The sequence below is a fragment of the Triticum aestivum genome, chromosome 6A (assembly GCF_018294505.1).
Source record: "Triticum aestivum cultivar Chinese Spring chromosome 6A, IWGSC CS RefSeq v2.1, whole genome shotgun sequence".
NCBI classification, from domain to species: domain Eukaryota; kingdom Viridiplantae; phylum Streptophyta; class Magnoliopsida; order Poales; family Poaceae; genus Triticum; species Triticum aestivum.
Genome location: NC_057809.1, coordinates 601,856,365 through 601,874,147, shown reverse-complemented (window position 1 = coordinate 601,874,147; position 17,783 = coordinate 601,856,365). Strand labels below are relative to the sequence as shown.

General features: G+C 44.4%; 3 protein-coding genes across 4 annotated transcripts; all 3 read right to left on the bottom strand.

Moving 5' to 3' along the window:
• Positions 1-252: 252 nt before the first annotated feature.
• LOC123131284 (TBC1 domain family member 15) lies at positions 253-4,866 on the bottom strand. Its single transcript, XM_044550989.1, has 11 exons — positions 4,472-4,866; positions 4,012-4,107; positions 3,368-3,471; positions 2,702-2,898; positions 2,461-2,583; positions 2,211-2,299; positions 1,590-1,695; positions 1,349-1,446; positions 885-1,124; positions 695-778; positions 253-614 (listed from the first exon to the last, which is right to left on the bottom strand). Exons 1-11 carry the CDS (start codon positions 4,583-4,585, stop codon positions 600-602), a joined length of 1,266 nt encoding a protein of 421 aa, XP_044406924.1. The 5' UTR covers positions 4,586-4,866; the 3' UTR covers positions 253-599.
• Positions 4,867-5,734: 868 nt separating this feature from the next.
• LOC123128904 (diphthine--ammonia ligase) lies at positions 5,735-10,425 on the bottom strand. The gene is made up of 12 exons (XM_044549019.1): positions 10,205-10,425; positions 10,056-10,127; positions 9,874-9,953; positions 9,550-9,775; positions 9,412-9,444; positions 9,222-9,304; positions 8,469-8,541; positions 7,940-8,273; positions 7,451-7,782; positions 6,968-7,287; positions 6,488-6,851; positions 5,735-6,402 (listed from the first exon to the last, which is right to left on the bottom strand). The coding sequence occupies exons 1-12, from the start codon at positions 10,280-10,282 to the stop codon at positions 6,190-6,192; spliced, it is 2,208 nt and encodes a 735-aa protein (XP_044404954.1). The 5' UTR covers positions 10,283-10,425; the 3' UTR covers positions 5,735-6,189.
• A 532-nt stretch (positions 10,426-10,957) lies between these two features.
• Positions 10,958-15,051, bottom strand: LOC123128903 (casein kinase I). Of its 2 annotated transcripts, XM_044549018.1 has the most exons (14): positions 14,584-15,047; positions 14,438-14,478; positions 14,157-14,226; positions 13,896-14,044; positions 13,707-13,802; positions 13,098-13,168; positions 12,919-12,980; positions 12,776-12,839; positions 12,573-12,657; positions 12,363-12,489; positions 12,210-12,283; positions 12,068-12,128; positions 11,878-11,978; positions 10,958-11,762 (listed from the first exon to the last, which is right to left on the bottom strand). In XM_044549018.1, the coding sequence occupies exons 1-14, from the start codon at positions 14,657-14,659 to the stop codon at positions 11,418-11,420; spliced, it is 1,422 nt and encodes a 473-aa protein (XP_044404953.1). In that variant the 5' UTR covers positions 14,660-15,047; the 3' UTR covers positions 10,958-11,417. The 2 variants fall into 2 exon arrangements, with proteins under 2 accessions (XP_044404953.1, XP_044404952.1); XM_044549017.1 differs by having other exon boundaries at positions 13,707-14,044; positions 14,584-15,051.
• Positions 15,052-17,783: the final 2,732 nt, after the last annotated feature.

The following is a 17,783-nucleotide window of genomic DNA, read 5'->3' as shown; positions in this document are numbered from 1 at the left end:
CTGATTATTTGCAAAGGACAGGCCTGGCGCAATGGTGAGTGGTGAAGTACTCCCCACTTGTGCCAAGAAGTCCTGGGTTCGACGTGGCCTCTCTGCGTTGCAATGTGCAAGGGTAAGGCTTGCCTCGTAGTATAATCTTTCCCCAGTGGGGGCTTCTAGCACCGGGTCTGTCTTTTGTGCTAATTATGTGCCATTTTATTTGTTGATTCCTACTCCTCTCCAACCACTGGATGCTAAAGAACCAAAACAAAATTTAACTCCAGGAATATAGTTCTGAAAGGAAAATCTTTACATATCTCGATGTATGCAACAACAGTTGAGACTTGAAGTGTTTGAAGTATATTTATGAGGACTAGCAAACTTTGCTAACAAATAATCCTACTGGTATTTAACTCTACAAGAAATGCAACCTTTATTCCTGAACAATCCCACTGGTATTCATTTCCCTTTTGTGCAAGTACCAAATTACATAGTGGGTCAAAAAATTACAGAACATACACATCAAAAATGGAAAATTTTCTGCCATACAACTGTTTCTCCAGTAAAAAAAAAAGGACCAATCGAATCTTGTTGCTAAGGATGCTTTCCTGTACATGTCGCTATGATGCTTTTACCTGCAGTTCAGGAAAGTACAGATTATTTTTATTTGCATCTCCTTACCGTATAATGGTATAGGTATCGACAGGAAACTCACTGTGGTTAGGTACTTCTCCTGAATCGTCAATGCCCCTCTACATGCCTTTCTTGCATCCAGGCTTCCAGTGATTTCATTCAAAATCTGTTCTCAGGGGACAGGAACATAAAAAACATAACTTTCGGTTCTGATCAACATTGTGTGTGTGTGCGTGTGTGCGTGGGGGGAGAGAGAGAGGGAGAGAGAGGACCTTGACGACATCATCGAGACCTTTTGCCTCCCCCAGTAACCGCTTGTTTCTAGCCTCTATGACGCTAGCTACAACAAAGACCGATAGAGGGATCTGATCATCTTGCTTGGCTGCCTGCAATTTTTTCCTTTCAAACTTTCCACACTGTTTTAGGGTATTTTCATCTTTTGCATTTGGTGGTCCAGTGTTACTCTCCAACATTGAAAAAAACCCTGGATTGTACTCCATAGACCACATGAGCTGCAACATTTTGAAGATCAAGAAAATATAGTTTCAATTGTGGCCAGAACGCCTTCCATTAAGAAACCAATACCCCATGTAGTACAAATTGGAATTAGATTAAAAACTAAATGTCAATGATCATTATGTTTGATGACACTCCAGATTGAGTTCTCAAGAAAATTAATCTAGTGCACAGGCAACTAGCACACTACAGGTTAGTTAGCATTATCAAGAAATCTTACCTCCCAAAGGTACATCGTGTCTATAAAAGAGAACTCTCTACGAAAAATAACCATCAGCATCCGAAAGGCAAATAAGTATTCACCTCCATCAAGATTTTCTGCATATATTTTTTTATTAGGAAATACAAAAATTGGAGCTCGTTGTTAAATAATTGATGAAGCAAAGGCATTCGTTTCTTGAACAGTCTAATAAAGAAAATAAAATAAAATAAAGAACATTTAGCTCCAAAAAAAACTCTACCTAAATGCTCATGTAGCTTTGGGTCAACAGCTTTCATTATGGTTGACAAGGTGGTCAGCTGAGATCGAACTCCAATTGAGGTAGAAGTACTCTTGAAATTTTCACGCTGCATATTTTGAAGGTAAAATATTAAAGCTTTAAGCATATGCAGAAACATGAATGAAGTCAGATACCACATGCAGGCATGCAGCAGAAGAGCCTATTACTTCAGAGAAGTACAAAAGCGCAGGCAAGAACTTCAGAGTTTTTTCGCGTCTTCTTTCGATACCAGCATCAAGTAGTTACATTTATCCGCGTTGTCCCTTTAAGGTTTGGGAAATCAACAGATGCTTGTGCAAAGCAAAACTGGCTACCTAAAATTCAGAGTTCAGACTGAGTAGGTCTCAAATTATACAAGCATATATTATCTTACAATAATTGTATGCATTGTCTTTTAACTTTAAATTGTATGCATTGTCTCTTATAGCCTTTTAGTTTTATAATGTTATCTGTAGAAACATAATCTAAAACCTCGCGCTGCCACTATGATGCAAGTTAGCAGAAAGCAATGCAGTTCCTAAACAATTGAAAATGTAAACGATCCAAATGTTTCATTGGTGATAGAAGGATAGGGGTGCTTACCACTCTGCGCATCAGCCGTTCAAAGCACCAAAAAGCATCTGCTTCATGTTCCAAAATTATTGATATTGGTGAACAAAGATCACTCATTCCTGCTCATGCATAAAGGATTTAACAAGCATACACAACATAGCATTTAGGAAATTGTCATTGTTAAGAATTTCCCTTTTTACTAATACTTGATCCACATTTGTTTAAGAAATAATTGATCTGCACCCACACAAAGAAGATATGCGTTGCTTAAACAACTCACCCTGACAGTAACCAATGTCAGTGTCCACCCATGCGTACACTGTAAGAATGTCCCACAGCCGTGCCAAATTCTCCTGGCTCTCGTAATACACTAATGTCCGGTCAGTTCGGTTAACATCAAGACCTGCAATTGATCAGTGGAAGAATCAGAAAACTTAAAAACTTGAAGACAACATACGGAAACTGCTATTTTTTTTTTACATGTGACGGATGCTGAAAACAGAGGCAATACTGCTGCTTACCAATTTGGTGCAGAAGAAGTTTCCATTGAATGACTTCTTTTGTGAGCGGACCATTATTGGTTTGCTGTTCTCCAGTTGAGTTAGGATCCTCGATAGGCTGGCCATCTTCTGTTATGACAGGCATAGTGATTACCCTTCCACTACCAACAGTCGTGTCCATTTCTCGGCACTTTGTTTTCAGTTTCTCATATTCTAACCTATGAAAATATTCAAATCAGTATAATCCTCATCCCATTCATATGTCGCCTTTATAACTTTCTGAAAAGCATGGTGAACATCCTGAAGCAAAAAAATAGCATTGCTATGTGCAGCATAACATGTGACAGAACTACATTAGTCCAGTTTTTCAGCAAATTGAAATGAAACCTCTAGATACAATGGATTGAATGTGTATCCCCTTTTTGTGGACTGCTTCAGCTCTTCTAGAGAACCCAATATCTCTAAACTATTTATTTGAGCAATTTAAACTCTCAATTACTCATAAGTATGAATGTATGATACTATGTGTTTGAAGTAGCCATTATTGCAAAAATAAGGATCAAGAAAAGGAAGGTGGCTGGTGAGAATCTTTGCAAGATGATAAAAACTATGTATTGCTTCTAATGACATTAAAATGGAATGAAATGAACAGACAAAAGTAAGATGCAGATGAGATTAAAAAAAAACCTTCTCTGTTGTCGCAATTGATTCCTCTGTTCGGTAGTGCTTTTAGGGTCGTAACAACCGAGCAAATACTCCCAAACTTCTCCTTTGATGTTTGGGTGGACGCCCTGTTGGCATAACCAAAATAAAGACAAGGTCCTGGTTCAGTTAAACTGAGGAGTCACAATATGTGCTTAGATGTGGTATATATGCCCCAAGGGATACTAACAACTGACAAGAAAATGCATGGTTGTTAAGAAGAAAAATTGCAAGGCTGAAAGGGTAGAAAAACAGTACAGTGTGAAAGGTCTGTGCTAACAAACATGATTCAGAGTCCTCCCACTGAATCTTGTATCAGTTGAAGAAACAAAACAAACTGATGGAGCCAAAATAACAAAACATGCCCTGTGCAAATTCCTATAAGTTCATTTCTCGCGAATAAGTATTGACTGTATGTAGCAGTGTGCAGACCCTTTTTCAAAGAGCAATACAAGCTGTCAACTAGTCCTGAATGCGAGTTTGACTGCGGGTGTTGTTACACATGAACATGATACATAACATTTACCCTGTCCTGCCCGGGGTGTGAGATCGATACAATATGCGACTGAGCTCATCGCGCTGCTTGTGATGAATCTGGATAAAGAAAGATGTATATATATGTAGCTCACCCCACGCTGCACTCTCATGATCATTCCAGCGGCGTCGAGGCAGCCCTCCTCGTTGAACAGCAGCTTCCATCTCCTCGGACTCAGCGTGCGGCGAGGCTGCCAGAGGACAAAAAACAACAACAACAGCACAATCAGTCAATAAACCAATGCGCTCGACGATCAATACAATATACAATACAATACAGTCATTGATCTCTGCATGCAATCAGCTTCTGAGCAAAGGAGGAAAAAAAAAGAGAGGCTCCAGTTCTGCATCAAAAGCGGCAGCCTATGAGACTCTGAATTTGCACATGGATACAGGGGATCCATATATAAGCGGCAGAGAGCCTCATGCTTGTGTTCTGCTCTGATTCTACCTATCTGAACATAGGCGTCCAGACGGGGATGATAATTCGTAATGCAGAGAAGAGATGATATATGCAGAGGAAAAAGGCAGAGGGGGGATCGCGTGCGTGCTTGCCATGGGCTTGAAGCGGGACTTGGGGGCGTCGGTGCAGTCGGGGCGGGTGGGGTAGATGGTCTCCGGATCGATGAGCATGTCCGGGTCGTTGTAGCAGCACGCCAAGAACATCATCTTGCCTGATCTCCCTTAACAATCGACCAGATCGGAGACAGACAGACAGACAAACAGATCGACCGGGACGCCGGCGACCGGCGGGCGGGGCCGAGGATCGATCGATCGCCTGCGGCTGGCCGGGGCGGGGCGGGACGGCGGATGAAGATCGCCGGGCGGATAAGGATCGAGATGCTCCTCGATCGGTCGATCTGTGTGACGAGAGGGAGAGAGGTCAGAGGTGGTGTAACGGCTAAATTTGGCCGGGTCGGGAGTGGGGAGAGAGAGAGAGGAAGGAGGAGCGAGCGAGAGAGGGGAGACAAGAAGCACGGCACACAGCTGCTGGGTGCCTTTTTTCTTTTTCTTTATTAATATTATTATCATTATTACAACGTCAAGCACAGCTGCTTTTTAATTATTATTTTTAATTAATCAAGCTGATTTTTAATTATTATTTTTAATTAATCAAGGCGTGTCGACAAGTTTCCAGCTGGAATTGGTCAAGTCCAGTCTATAAAAATTCTTGTACTCCCTCTGTTCACTTTTATAAGGCCTTAAAGACATTGCAGACAATGTGCAAAATAGCCTATTTTTCAGTTATCTGAAATGACTTATAAAAATGAACGGAGGGAGTAGTATTTATTTCTTCTTTGAGGGGAAATTGATTACTAACACAATTTATTCTTGCTATATACTTCCTTCATCCGTTCCTAAATATTTGTCTTTCTAGAGATTTCAACAAGTGACTAGTACATACAAAGTGAAATGAGTGAATCTACACTCTAAAATATGTCTATACACATCCGTATGTGGTAGTCCATTTGAAATCTCTAAAAAGACAAATACAGAGTATTTAGGAACAGAGAGAGTATTTATATTATTCTTATACTCAATAACTGTTCTTGCGCATTCGTCGCATCTGTATCGGCTGGTTGATGATTTGTTTTTTGCGGCTAGGATCGTTGTTGACCATCTTCATAAACTATAGGCTTCGATCGCTATCTGAAGATTTCCTTTCCGTTGGCTGGGCCTAATTATATAATTTTTTGGGCAGAGGATACATTACTTGTTACTTGTTATATTTATTATGATGATATCAAAAGGTTTGCCTTCTCCCTTTCAAAATAAAATAAAATAAGAGGTTTGCCTTGGAATGGTAGGCGCTCCAGATTTTGCAACAATTTTCCTTTTAAAAATATATCTTGGGAATATAATAAGCCGTGCGTGCTTGGTTGACACGACGAACACCCATGCCACTAACTGAGCCAGCCAACCAATGTCGTTACAAAGCTACAGCCACAGGCCAACCAGATACGATGTACTTTGTGGTAGTATAGTAGGGAGTACCATATTGATATAATCATCATCAATAATAAAAACCCAAAAATCACTTCACGGAGAGAAAGCTGCCGCCAACAGCAAGGCACCTGATTATCTGCTGTCCAGCTTGCTGCAGCGCCGGCTCCCTTGGCAGAGAATCCCATCCTACTACTGCTTGCCTCCAATGTTTCAACGGAAGATGCAACCACCTGGCACCAAGCTGCATGTGCAGACAGTGCACTACAGGCCAGGTTCTTGACTTAAGCTTTGGAAGCTAACAAGTGCAGGCCAAGGTTCTTCTTGGCTTAAGCCTTGGAAGCTAGTAGCTCGCACGTAATAACATCATCCATCGACGCGGAGCGGCCGGACCCCGAGACCGGGATGAGGTTGAAGACGGGCGCCCCGGCGGTTCTCAATGAACCATCGGCTCCTCCGAGCTCGGTGAAGGCCTCAGAGAATGCACGGGACATCGTGTCCGCTGCCGCCGCGTGCTTCACCAAATAGTAGAACCTCAGCATCTGCAGGTATAAATGAATTCAGTAATGCTGATTAGGAGGCGGGACCGGTGCGGCCATGAAAAGGAACGACAGGACAGGGACTTACCGTTACGTCGTCCCAGGTGAAGCCAGTGTCTGTCAGGGTCTTTGCGAGCTGGAAAGCACAAAACCTAGCTATGGCTTTCAAATGCTCCTTTGAGGGGTGTAGTTGTTCGGTGCTGGAACAGATCTTTGATGCGATGTCATTCGTGACTGAAACCAAAGCAGAGCAAATCTTCCCAGCAACCGCGTTGATCAGGCAGCATGAGTCATGCAAGCCAGAGTATTGTGCGCTCCACTCACTCGGGACTTTGCTTGATGATGGCTTTGACCCTCCGGTCTCCAGCTCTTTGGTAATATCTCCATCATCGTCATCGCCGTCGTAGTCATCAGTGGGGACATACAACGTTGGTTTTATCTCCACACATGCTCTGAAAGAATGGAACAAATATTTCTTATAAAGTTCAGCATGGCATCACCAAATATGTTTATCCAGATGACACGGGTTTTCTTGCTGATAAAAAAGATAGAAGAAAAATATGCTTACCCTTTTGGAAGATCCGGTGCTAGTACATATAGAATAGTAGGATATGATCCACTTCTTGCGGAATCCAAATGAGCAATATATGAATTCTGCAGCTTTTGTTCAACTGCTTCCTTCTCAGTGGATGTCAGGTGGGCAGAGCAGTACACCAGAAAGTGTACTGCTGAAGAGAAGATAGAGCTCTTGAAGGCATTAGCCACAGCTTCACTATTTCGCAGTGCTAGTTCCAGTTGAGCTGTTGCGCCTCCAGGACAGAGCTTCATTGTAGGGGGGTCAAGCCCGAGCTGACCAGCCATATAGAGAATCTCTCCATAAAGTGTTGCCTGAAAGACATTAGAAAGAAATTTCATGTCCCAGAGTCATCATATGCGAACACTCAGTGCTAACTGAATATACCGGCAACTAGTCTGCGCTCTGCAGACAGCAACTAGTCTGCAGACAGCTTTTAGTATGAATTCATGGCATTACCATGGAGTGTTCTTTTACCTGGCTATAAGGTCCAATGCAACTAGGAGCCCAGCATGAGATGCTTTGTACGTGCAGAACTCTTTTGACCAGATCACTTGCAACTAGAACCTCCACATATGCATGGCCCAAACCAGCCTGAACAAGTGGTAATTCAATTGTACTGCGCGAAGGAACACCAAGGTGACATTTCTTTTCTGTGATGAAGCTGACATAAACTTCATTGGCCAATCCAAATTCCTTCATGCTTGAAATGTAGAGGTGAACATATACAACATTTGCCCAACTTAACCCTCCGTCCTTGAGCCGATTCTCGATTCTGCTCAAAACTTTGACTAGATCTGCCTTCATGCCTATTGACGTAATGGAATTGTAAGTGAGTGTCCAACAAAGCAAGATGAAATAGAACATAAGGTACCCCGCAAAAAAAGAGAACATAAGGTACTCCTACCAGGCAGAGAATTATGAATAGTTCAATAACATGGAAATAAGTAGCACAGGGGTATCCACCTTGGGAAGCACTAGAGGGTTCTTCTATCCAACAACCAATGGAAAACAAAGTCCTCCCTGTCTTTGAAATGCATACATTTGTATCTGGGTAAGCATCAGAGGTTGGTGTTGGATTCAAGGTCTGTTTGTTTTCCGCATCAGTGTGTGCAATAGCTCCATTTACTTCATACAAGCAACTAGAATTCTCTTCAGCAATGGCGCCATCCCCAATGCTGCTAGATGAACCTGGCTTGGGCTCAACATGAAATGCCAGCGGATGAAGAATTCCAACTGAAGCAATGGAATCAGCAGAGTGGAGTATCACTTCAAAATCATCAAGGACAATCCTTGCATTCTGCAAACGTAGGCATATTATAGTACAGAAAACTCAACAGTTATTGGTTGCTGGTAGAAAAAACATTACTATGCTCAACAGCCATCTGATGACATGTTAGAATAGACAGTGCCAACACGGCATGGAACATGGTGATGGTTACAGTCTACCTAACATTCTAAAACAAGTGGCATTTAGTCAGCTCTTCAAACTTACACGAAATAGAGGGCAGTCAAGAGTTAGTGTTTCGTACTCTCCACCTTCACCACAGACATTGATTCCAAAACTCCTAATAGGATAAACAAAGAAGATAAATTACAAGATGAAAATATATGCGAGCAAAAGACCAGCATTTACACAGAGATCAATGAGAATAAGACACGCAGAGAGGGACAAACTGTGGCACATTTTTTTCATTACAGAAGACTCCCATTTCTATTCCTGAGAAACAAAACAGATTTTGCTTCCAGGAACCAACAGGACATTAGTAGCCAGCTCACCAACAATCAGTAAATGCACACCAAATATAAGACCTAATGGTGGAAGTACTGTTCACAGTCAATCCATCATACAACCAAGAGCAACACAAACTGAGTTTTACTCACTTCGTTCACAAATATAAGATGTTCTATCTTTTTTGTGAACCAGATGTCTATAGACACGTTTTAGTGTGTTTGTTCACTCATTTCAGTCTGTATGTAGTCCATATTCAAATATCCAAAACATCTTATATTTGTAACGGAGGGAGTACTAGCCAGCTACTTTTCGAGAACAATAAGACGCAAAAACTAGCATTCCTCTCCAAACACTGCAATTGCCGTGTATATATAGAAACCAGACCCACTAATTAATATCCCTACACATGAAGTTAATGCCTTCACTCATTCAAACGCAAACCTTTCATAAGGGACAAGAGGCCACTATTTCCAAAGAGCAAAAGGTCTAGACAGAAGGGAGTTAGAAACATACTCATTCATTTGGAGCAGATGGCCCTTAAGTTCAGCCAGTTCTTTACCCAAGTGGGCAGAAGGTTTCAGCCCCATTGCAGCAACCTATAAATCCCAACGGACCAACCACTTATATTCCAAAGAGATAAAGTGCAATGACGCAAGTAAATTAGAGAAAATCTACAAAACATAAACATGAGTACACTGTATACCTTGACAGTTATAGCCACAATGCCCCTTCTTATCTGCAGGGATTAAGACCAAAACAAAAGCTGACAACATTAGTGTGCAGTTTCTGCCAAGCCAGACAATCTGCCAAAGATAAAAGACAAACTGAAGTTCAATTTTACCATTTCTTCAAGAAGCAGAGTCTGATCCTGCCTCCACATGTAGGCGAGCGAGACCAGGCCCAACCTCGAGCAGACGCTCTCGACCCGGAGCCTCTGGTAATCGGAGGCGATGGCGCCCGAAGACACGGCGCCAATGGACGGAATTCGCCGCTTCACCTCGCTCAGCAGGGCAAACATGTCCTCCACCTCGTCTCCCGCGGTAACGCTGTATTTAAGAGCATGATCCCTGCACACAACAATAGCCGGAATTCATCGGTGAAAAGAGCAGGCACAGCCTATAACATTCGGAGGGGAACAAAAGCTGAGGACAGACAGATATATTGCCTTGTGGATCCGCTGATGCGGCGGCGGAACAGGGGCAGCCCCATGCATTTGGCGTAGCAGATCACGATCTGGTGCCCGACCTAGATCCCCAAACGCCACAGCCACACAGCAATCAGCAAATAAATTACACGGCGCATAGCGGAAGAAAAATGTGGCGTGGGAGCGGGGAGGGCGGGCCGTACGGTCTGGTACATGTAGCTGTCGAGCTCGTCGACGGCGTCGTCGAGCGGGATGAGGTTGGCCAGGGCGACGACCTGCGGGCAGATTAGCGCCGAGGTTTAGCAAGGACGGAAACGCCGACGAGATTACTGGACGGGGGGTCGGGGTCTGCCTTGTGGCCGTAGTCGAGGCACCGCATCATGGAGAAGCAGCTGTCCTTGCCGCCGCTCACCAGCGCCACCACCTCCATCTCCGGCTCCGGCTCCGGCCGCCTCCCCGCTCGCTCCCTAGGCGGCTAGGCTAGGGTTAGTCAGAGAGTCGTCACTCCGTCAATCCTCCTCGAGCGCTGGAGGTCGGGCGTGATTTTTACTTCGTTTTGGGGGTAAAGTGAAAACGACGGGGATGGCTGACACGCCGGTCCCACCTGCCAGTGACTGGCGTGGAAACAGGAACCGTGTTACTTTACTTCCGTGGACTTTCTTGCGAACAAGGAATCAACTTTTAAAATGTAATTTTCATGTCAAAGTTTTTAGAACGTTCTCCCTCCGTTCCCCCTCCGTTTCAAATTACTTATCGCAGGTACGAATGTATCTAAATGTATTTTAGTTCTAGATACATCCATTTTTGCGACGAGTAATTTGGAACGGGGGGAGTATTTAGCTGTATAAATATTTTTGAGCGATGCAAGTGTTTTATTTAATGGTAAAAAATCATTATTCTTCTGTTCTAACGGCCAAAAAAATCATTTCTGTTTTACTGGTAACAGCGGCAGGAATTGAGCATTTTTTATGAAATTTACATAATTTCTCTTCCAAAAATGGCCATTTCTTGTACAATCAGAGTTTTTTAAAAATCTTATACAATCACAATCCATATACGTCACGATGCTGCAATGCAAGAATATCTATAATCAAGGAGACTGGAATTTTCATACTGGAAGTTACTTTCATCAACTTTCTGTTGCTGAACAAGCAGATCCAGAGGTAGCAACAAACGGGAAGAGAAAATACAACAAAGTCTCAGAAAAAAGTTTGCCAAGTCCCAGCGGGAAGGTAATAAAGAAACATAAATATGTTGAATCTTGACCACCTCTAAATTAATCACCACGAAGCTAGGACTTGGCCCTAACGCGCACACGCCGACGACGAAGACGACAACAACAACCAACAGCAGCAGCAGCAGCAGCAAATTATTGCTATCTATCAAACAATGATGGTGGTGGTGATACTACCAACAGGCTGGAGCACCATGGAATTATGGGATGCTCCAGGCGGACTGTTGACGAATAGGGTGGTGGTATCCTGTCATTTACAGAGTCGCAAACAGCGTCGTTTCCTTGTTCCATCGTTCGTTCTCGGGTTCGGGTTCCCTTGCCCCCCTTCCTGTTATTTCCTCTTGCCGGTGCCGAGGGACAGGAGCTCGAGGCTGCGGTGGAGGGGCTCGTCGCGCGACCCTCTTGCGACCGCTGCCCGTGAGAGGGATGTGGCCCTCGACTCGCTCACTCCAGGATTGACTCTCTGGGTGCTGGACGGGCGGCTGCCGCCGTTATTGCTGCTGGAGAACAACCTGCTCGTTCGGCTGTACTGCTGCTCGCTCGGTTGCATGGATGAGCCTGGCCTGCTGCTTGATGCAACTGCTCTCCTGGACGCACTGCCTGTACGAGAGGATGTACGGGGTCTCTCCGTGGTCCTCTCCACAGTCCTTTCGCCGGACCGGTCTGTGCTATGCATCTGCAGAAATGAGACATTCATGGTTGTCAAGTTCATGGCACACATAGAAGGTCCACTACATGCGGCGAAGCAAAGTTTATATCTCTTCTATTCTGGAACAGGGAGTTGGACTTACAATCTCCTTTAATGACATCGATACAGTTTCCCGTGGTCGGGTTGCGTGGTTGTCACTCTGATTCAGAGAAGCACTGGGATTCCTCCGAGCAGATGCTTCGCCTGTGACACAAGATGCTTCTAGGCTGTCATGATTGCATGGTTTGTATCATAGTTTCATTACAACAACTTTCATGAGCACAAGAACAAACCTGGGGCCTTCTCTATCTTCTCGATAGAAGGTCCAGCAGCTCCACTGACTCTTTCACTTGGCTGAACCAAGAATTGTGAACAAAGTTAACAATCTTCATGACAGGACAGTGTACCCAATTATTACAACCAAAGACTACATACCCTCATCCTTGGATTCGAGCCTATCTGGGGATATTTCAAAATGGTCCAGTCAAACACATAATCGAATTGGTATCCTGCAGAAATAATGCAGTTAGAAATGGGTACAGGCAGAAATTCATGAGAACAAGGTAAAGTTAGTCCAAATACACACACCTTCCCGGATGAAGAGATCACGGAATAGTCTCTTTAGGTAAGAATAATCTGGCTTGTCTTCAAACCGCAATGATCGACAGTAGTGGAAGTAAGAAATGAATTCTGAAGGGTAAGACTTGCAGAGTACCTGGCACAAATCATAATATGCAAGTGTCAGTTTACTGAGGTTACTAAAAAAAGGGATGCATTAAGTTCCCAAACATGAATTACCTCCACTGGAGTAAGCATCTTCTTCTCACTAATTTTGTCATATTTCTGCTTCTTAGTGCCCGCTTTCAGCCCCTGCCATGGCAGACTGTTGAATGTAGAAAGATGGATGAAGTTAGCATTATTTAGAGAAACGTAAAGATATCATTGGTGCAAAACGTTGGAAGAAAACAACATGTATGGAATGATAGATATGACACACTAACCTGCCTCTGAGGAAGTACATAAGTACATAACCAAGTGATTCTAAATCATCTCTCCTGCTTTGCTCTGCATCAGAAGGGACTTATGTTAGACAAAACTTAAATTAGCTACTCATTTCATCATTCAGAAAGCACAGCAAACTCACCAACGCCAAGGTGAGTATTGACACTAGCATAGCGTGCAGTTCCAGTGAGATTCTTGTTCTCCCTGCACATTGAAGTGAACATGGCATCATAATCAATACAAGGAAAGTACATTTAGTTGTTGACAATGCCCCTGTAACATCATTTATATTTTGCAGCAGTACAAGTAGTTTAAGCTAACCTGTAGGGGATGTGCTTATGAGTCTGAAGGTCTCTGAATTTCTTTGCAAGTCCATAATCTATTATATATACCTGGCATGAATGTCAACAATATACAAAATTAGTTGGATTCAGAGATAAAACATGAGCTTTATCAAAAAACCTTGCTAGCTTATGGCCTTAGTTAGTTGCATAACCGATTGCCTATACCAATGGACATTCTCTGTAAGTAACAATCTGACAGCCTGTATCAATGGACCATCTATGTCATCCACTCTTGGTCATTAACCATGTCCTTGTTACCTCAGAAGCAGCAACATCATTACAAGCATGTTAACACGACCAATGATAGCAATTAACCACTTCATCAGATATTGGACTACTGGGGCAGTAATTTAGCATTCAAACCATGTTTCTCTACTACAGCATCATTGTTGGACCTTCTTCAAGAATGCAAACCACAAACCCAACACTCCACAATTAATAACATCAACACACTACACAATAAGCTATGTGGTTAACTGGCAGAATGCATAAACAATATTTTGCTTTTAAACAAGATGGTAGTCTGGAGTATCTGGAGTACAAGAGTCTAATTAAATTAGCAGAGTGCGGATATATAAGTGCAAACCTGATTGGCTTTCCTTCCGAGGCCCATAAGGAAATTATCAGGTTTTATGTCACGATGAAGAAATCCCTTTTGATGCATGTACTCAACTCGATTAATCTGGAATGTTTGGCGAAAGGGAATGCGGTTAACACCAGAAATCTGTATAAAACTGAAAACTGGGATATAACAATGAACCGGAGGTGTTCTCACCATCTGATCAGCGAGCATGAGCACGGTCTTGAGCGAGAACTTTCTACTGCAGTAGTTGAAGAGGTCCTCGAGGCTGGGTCCGAGAAGATCAATCACCATCACATTATACTCTCCCTCCACACCAAACCACTTGAGGTGCGGAATGCCAGCTTTTAAGTTAAGCGAGAACAAATAAACATCTCAGCTCAATTTCGCCACCACCAACCAATCCAACTACATTGATAGACATGATCAAAGAAAGGTCAATGACCATAGACTTACTTCCTCCTTGGAGAAGCATGTAGAGCTTGGACTCGTAATGGAGCTGCGGGTGCTTGGTCTTGACATTTTCCTGAAGAAGGACCACAAAGCAGCGTCTCAGCAACCCCAGCGGCTAAAATATTTTCCACTAGCTAAACTGAATAGGTACAGCAACACAAGCATTTCACTAGAGCGTGCATCTTATGATCATCTTTTAGCACAAGCAGCAAACAATATGACTCTTCTCAACCTGAATCAACTTAACCAAAACTCTTAGGACATAGTAGGACGGAACCCAGTACCAGTTTGACGGCGACCTCCTCTCCGGTCTGCACATTCACAGCTGCAAGCAAGACGAGCGGCAAAGTCAGCACCTTGCTTCACATCCCAGAAGCAGAAGCAAGGAGGATAAAAGAAGAGGAATATTGGAGAGGGGCGGCGAGCTGACCGAGGAAGAGCTCCCCGAAGGATCCGCTCCCGATCTTCTTGCCGAGCTTGAACTTGCCGCCGACGATGTGATCCATCTCCGGTTACCGCTGCCTGCCTCCCGACGAATCAACGACTTTCTCTCCCCCCTCTCGTAACCCCGCGAGATCCAAACCCGCCGCGGCGGCGCCCGGGAGCGAATCGAGCCGGGATTTCGTCCGACAGCCCAGATCCAGACACGCCGCCGAGAAATCCGGGCGCCGACCGAGCAGATATGTACAGAACGGGAAGCAAGAATCGAATAAACGAAACAAATCGAAGCGAGCGGGCCGGCGGGTTGGGTTGCGCGCGGGGAGCGAGGAGATCCGGGCGCAAAAAGGGCTCCTCCGGACGAGGCAGCAAGCAGCCTAGGTTCCTCCGGCCGGCGGTGGAAGGAGGGGCGGGGCGGCGGACGGAGGGTAGGGGGGTGGGGGTGGGGGAGAGAGCAAGGCGAAGGCGAAGACGGCGACCAGCGAGGGAGGGTGTGGGGGAAAGGTGGAGGCGTGGGATGGGGGATGGATGGGTGGATGATTAGTAAATAGAGGGGCGGACCGGTTACACGCACAAAACTCACCGACTGATTGCGGTCACTGGTAAGTAGTAGTACGTACTACTCCCTCCGTCCGAAAATACCTATCGTCAAAATGGATAAAAAAATGTATGTAGAACTAAAATATGTCTAGATACATCTTCTTTTATCCATTTTGATGACAAGTATTTTCGGACGGAAGGAGTACTAACCAACGGCCAGCCAGCCAGACACAGCCCGTTTCTGGTTTCCTTCCGTTGCTAGCCACTGACTGCAGAAAAAATCATTCTTTTTGGGAGCAAATAAAATCCTTTTATTTCTAGGTAATATACTGTTTTTGTTTGAATTGAATTGAATGGGTTTAGTTATCTCTAGGTATTAGGCCGGTGATTTTGTCCGGATAAGTCAAAGTGTTTTGCTTGATGCTAGTACTCCCTACGTTTTTATTTAGTTCGCATATTAGCTTCGGTCAAAGTCAAGCTTTACAAACTTTGACCAAGTTCATATACAAAAATATTAAGATATACAATAACAAATCAACAACATTAGATTTATTATTAAATGTACTTTCACATCGTATAGATTTATTATAATAAATGTTTATATTGTTTTCTATAAACTTGGTCAAACTTTACGAAGTTTGACTTCAATCAACTCTAATATGCAGAATAAATAAAAAAGGGCCAGTCGGGCGGAATCCTTTTTCGTTCCGGTGCCCACCACCAGCAGCACGACGACCACCACGGCAGCAGCACTCATGTCACTCCGACACGGCCTTTTTACCGGCTCCCGACCGGCCTTTTCGTTTCGCCCCAGCATGAAGAAATCAACGCCTTTCCACCACGTGACCCGAACGGTTGTTGTTGTTGTTAGCATCACAAACACAAACACAAACACGCGGTTTCGCGTCTAAAAGCGTGGTCAGCGTGCCTTGTTAGCACAAGAAGCATTGAGCTGCTTTTGCGCGATGCGTGTCCCCCTCTTCTTGCCGGAAAAAAAAGGTTATCCGGATAATTGGTCCAAATGCATACTTCATCCGTTCGAAATTACTTGTCGCAGAAATGGATGTATCTAGACGTATTCTAGTTCTAGATACATTCATTTTCGAGACAAGTAATTCCGAACAGAGAAAGTAGTTAGCATATATCTTTTTGTTTAATAAGGTTAGTTACCATATACTAGTAGTATGTACAAATCTAAGACAAGAATTTTGGGAGGGAGGAAGTGTATTGTTAGCAGGCTAAAATGGTGTGGATGGTGATAATTAAAGGGGCGGATCATTTCATTTGGCTAATAAAGATAGGGCATTAATTAAAGAAAAATTAAGCGGCACGTAGCTAGGGCGCAGCTGCTGCTGCGGCGGTGGGGCAGGAGCATCTTTCTTTCTTTCCTTCCTACCGGATAGAAGGGCGTCTCGTGGTGGGCCCGCCAGGTTAGGTACCGCCCGACACGTTCTGCGCTCACCGCGCCACCCTACATCCAACGGAAAAATCTCGGTCCATCCCACGGCCAGATGCACTGTACGGAGGGGCGCACGGCCAGCCTGCACCGGCCGCGTCCGGCCGGCGACGACGTGATGATCCGGGGGGCTTCCGGGAACGGACGGACGGCCCGGCCTGGGATGGGAGGGGCGGTGGCCGGCCGTTGACGTCGCGTGGCGTGGCCGGGTCCGGCCGCGGCGCATCGCACGGCGACGCAACGCGGCGGTAACTTCGTCGTGCACGCCGATCGATTAATCAAGTCTTCTTCTCCGACGAGATCCAGGGATCAATTCGCCCATGTTTTGCTCGTGAGAGGTCTGGACCTCGTTCCCACCACGCATGTTCTCCTCGTGCTGGGTTTTTTTGACGGAGATGCCGTGGCGAGTTTTTTTCTCTCTTTTCCTTTTTTTGGAGCAAATCGTGGCGAGTTTTTTTCTCTCTTTTCCTTTTTTTGGAGCAAATCGTGGCGAGTTTTTTTCTCTCTTTTCCTTTTTTTTGGAGCAAATCGTGGCGAGTTTATTACTGCATATTTGCATGGATTGCGACGGGATCGATTCATCGACGCGAGAGAGCATTGTGGTGTACGCTACTCGCTCGTCGTAGTACGATCGGCCGGCGTGTACGTTGTTCTCTTGCCTTCCTCGATGATCTGGATGTACATTGGGTTTGGACTTGACATTTTGTGATGTGATATGCTAAAGAACCGCGTACTGATCTTGCCGAGCTTGTTTTTGGCAGCCTGCGTCGCTTTTTAATTAGGCGTCTACGATTTGCACTCGCGTTGCGTACAGGCTGAATATATTCTCCCCCCTAGCAAATTGTGCGGTGCGGATGCGAGAGAAAATGTCCTATCTTTCTCCCAAAGAATTAGGGCTCAAGCTAGACAGCGAAGCATTATGAAAAAGTCTTCTGAAAAAACAAAAAATCATTATGATAACTGAAAATCATCCACATTCTTCCTCTCGCGCATGTTGTCGGCACGCCGGAAAATGGCACCATCGAAACATGGCGGTAATATTCCACGAAAGACACCAAACTCCGTCAAGAATCGCCAACGGAATGGATCTGGAAGGGTCCGTGACATAGAGGAGAAGGCGGTGATAGGTTCAACGGTGAGCCCTTTAGCCCTTGTCTCTGTCAACCCATGGACTAGAGGAACACGGTCACCCTTGA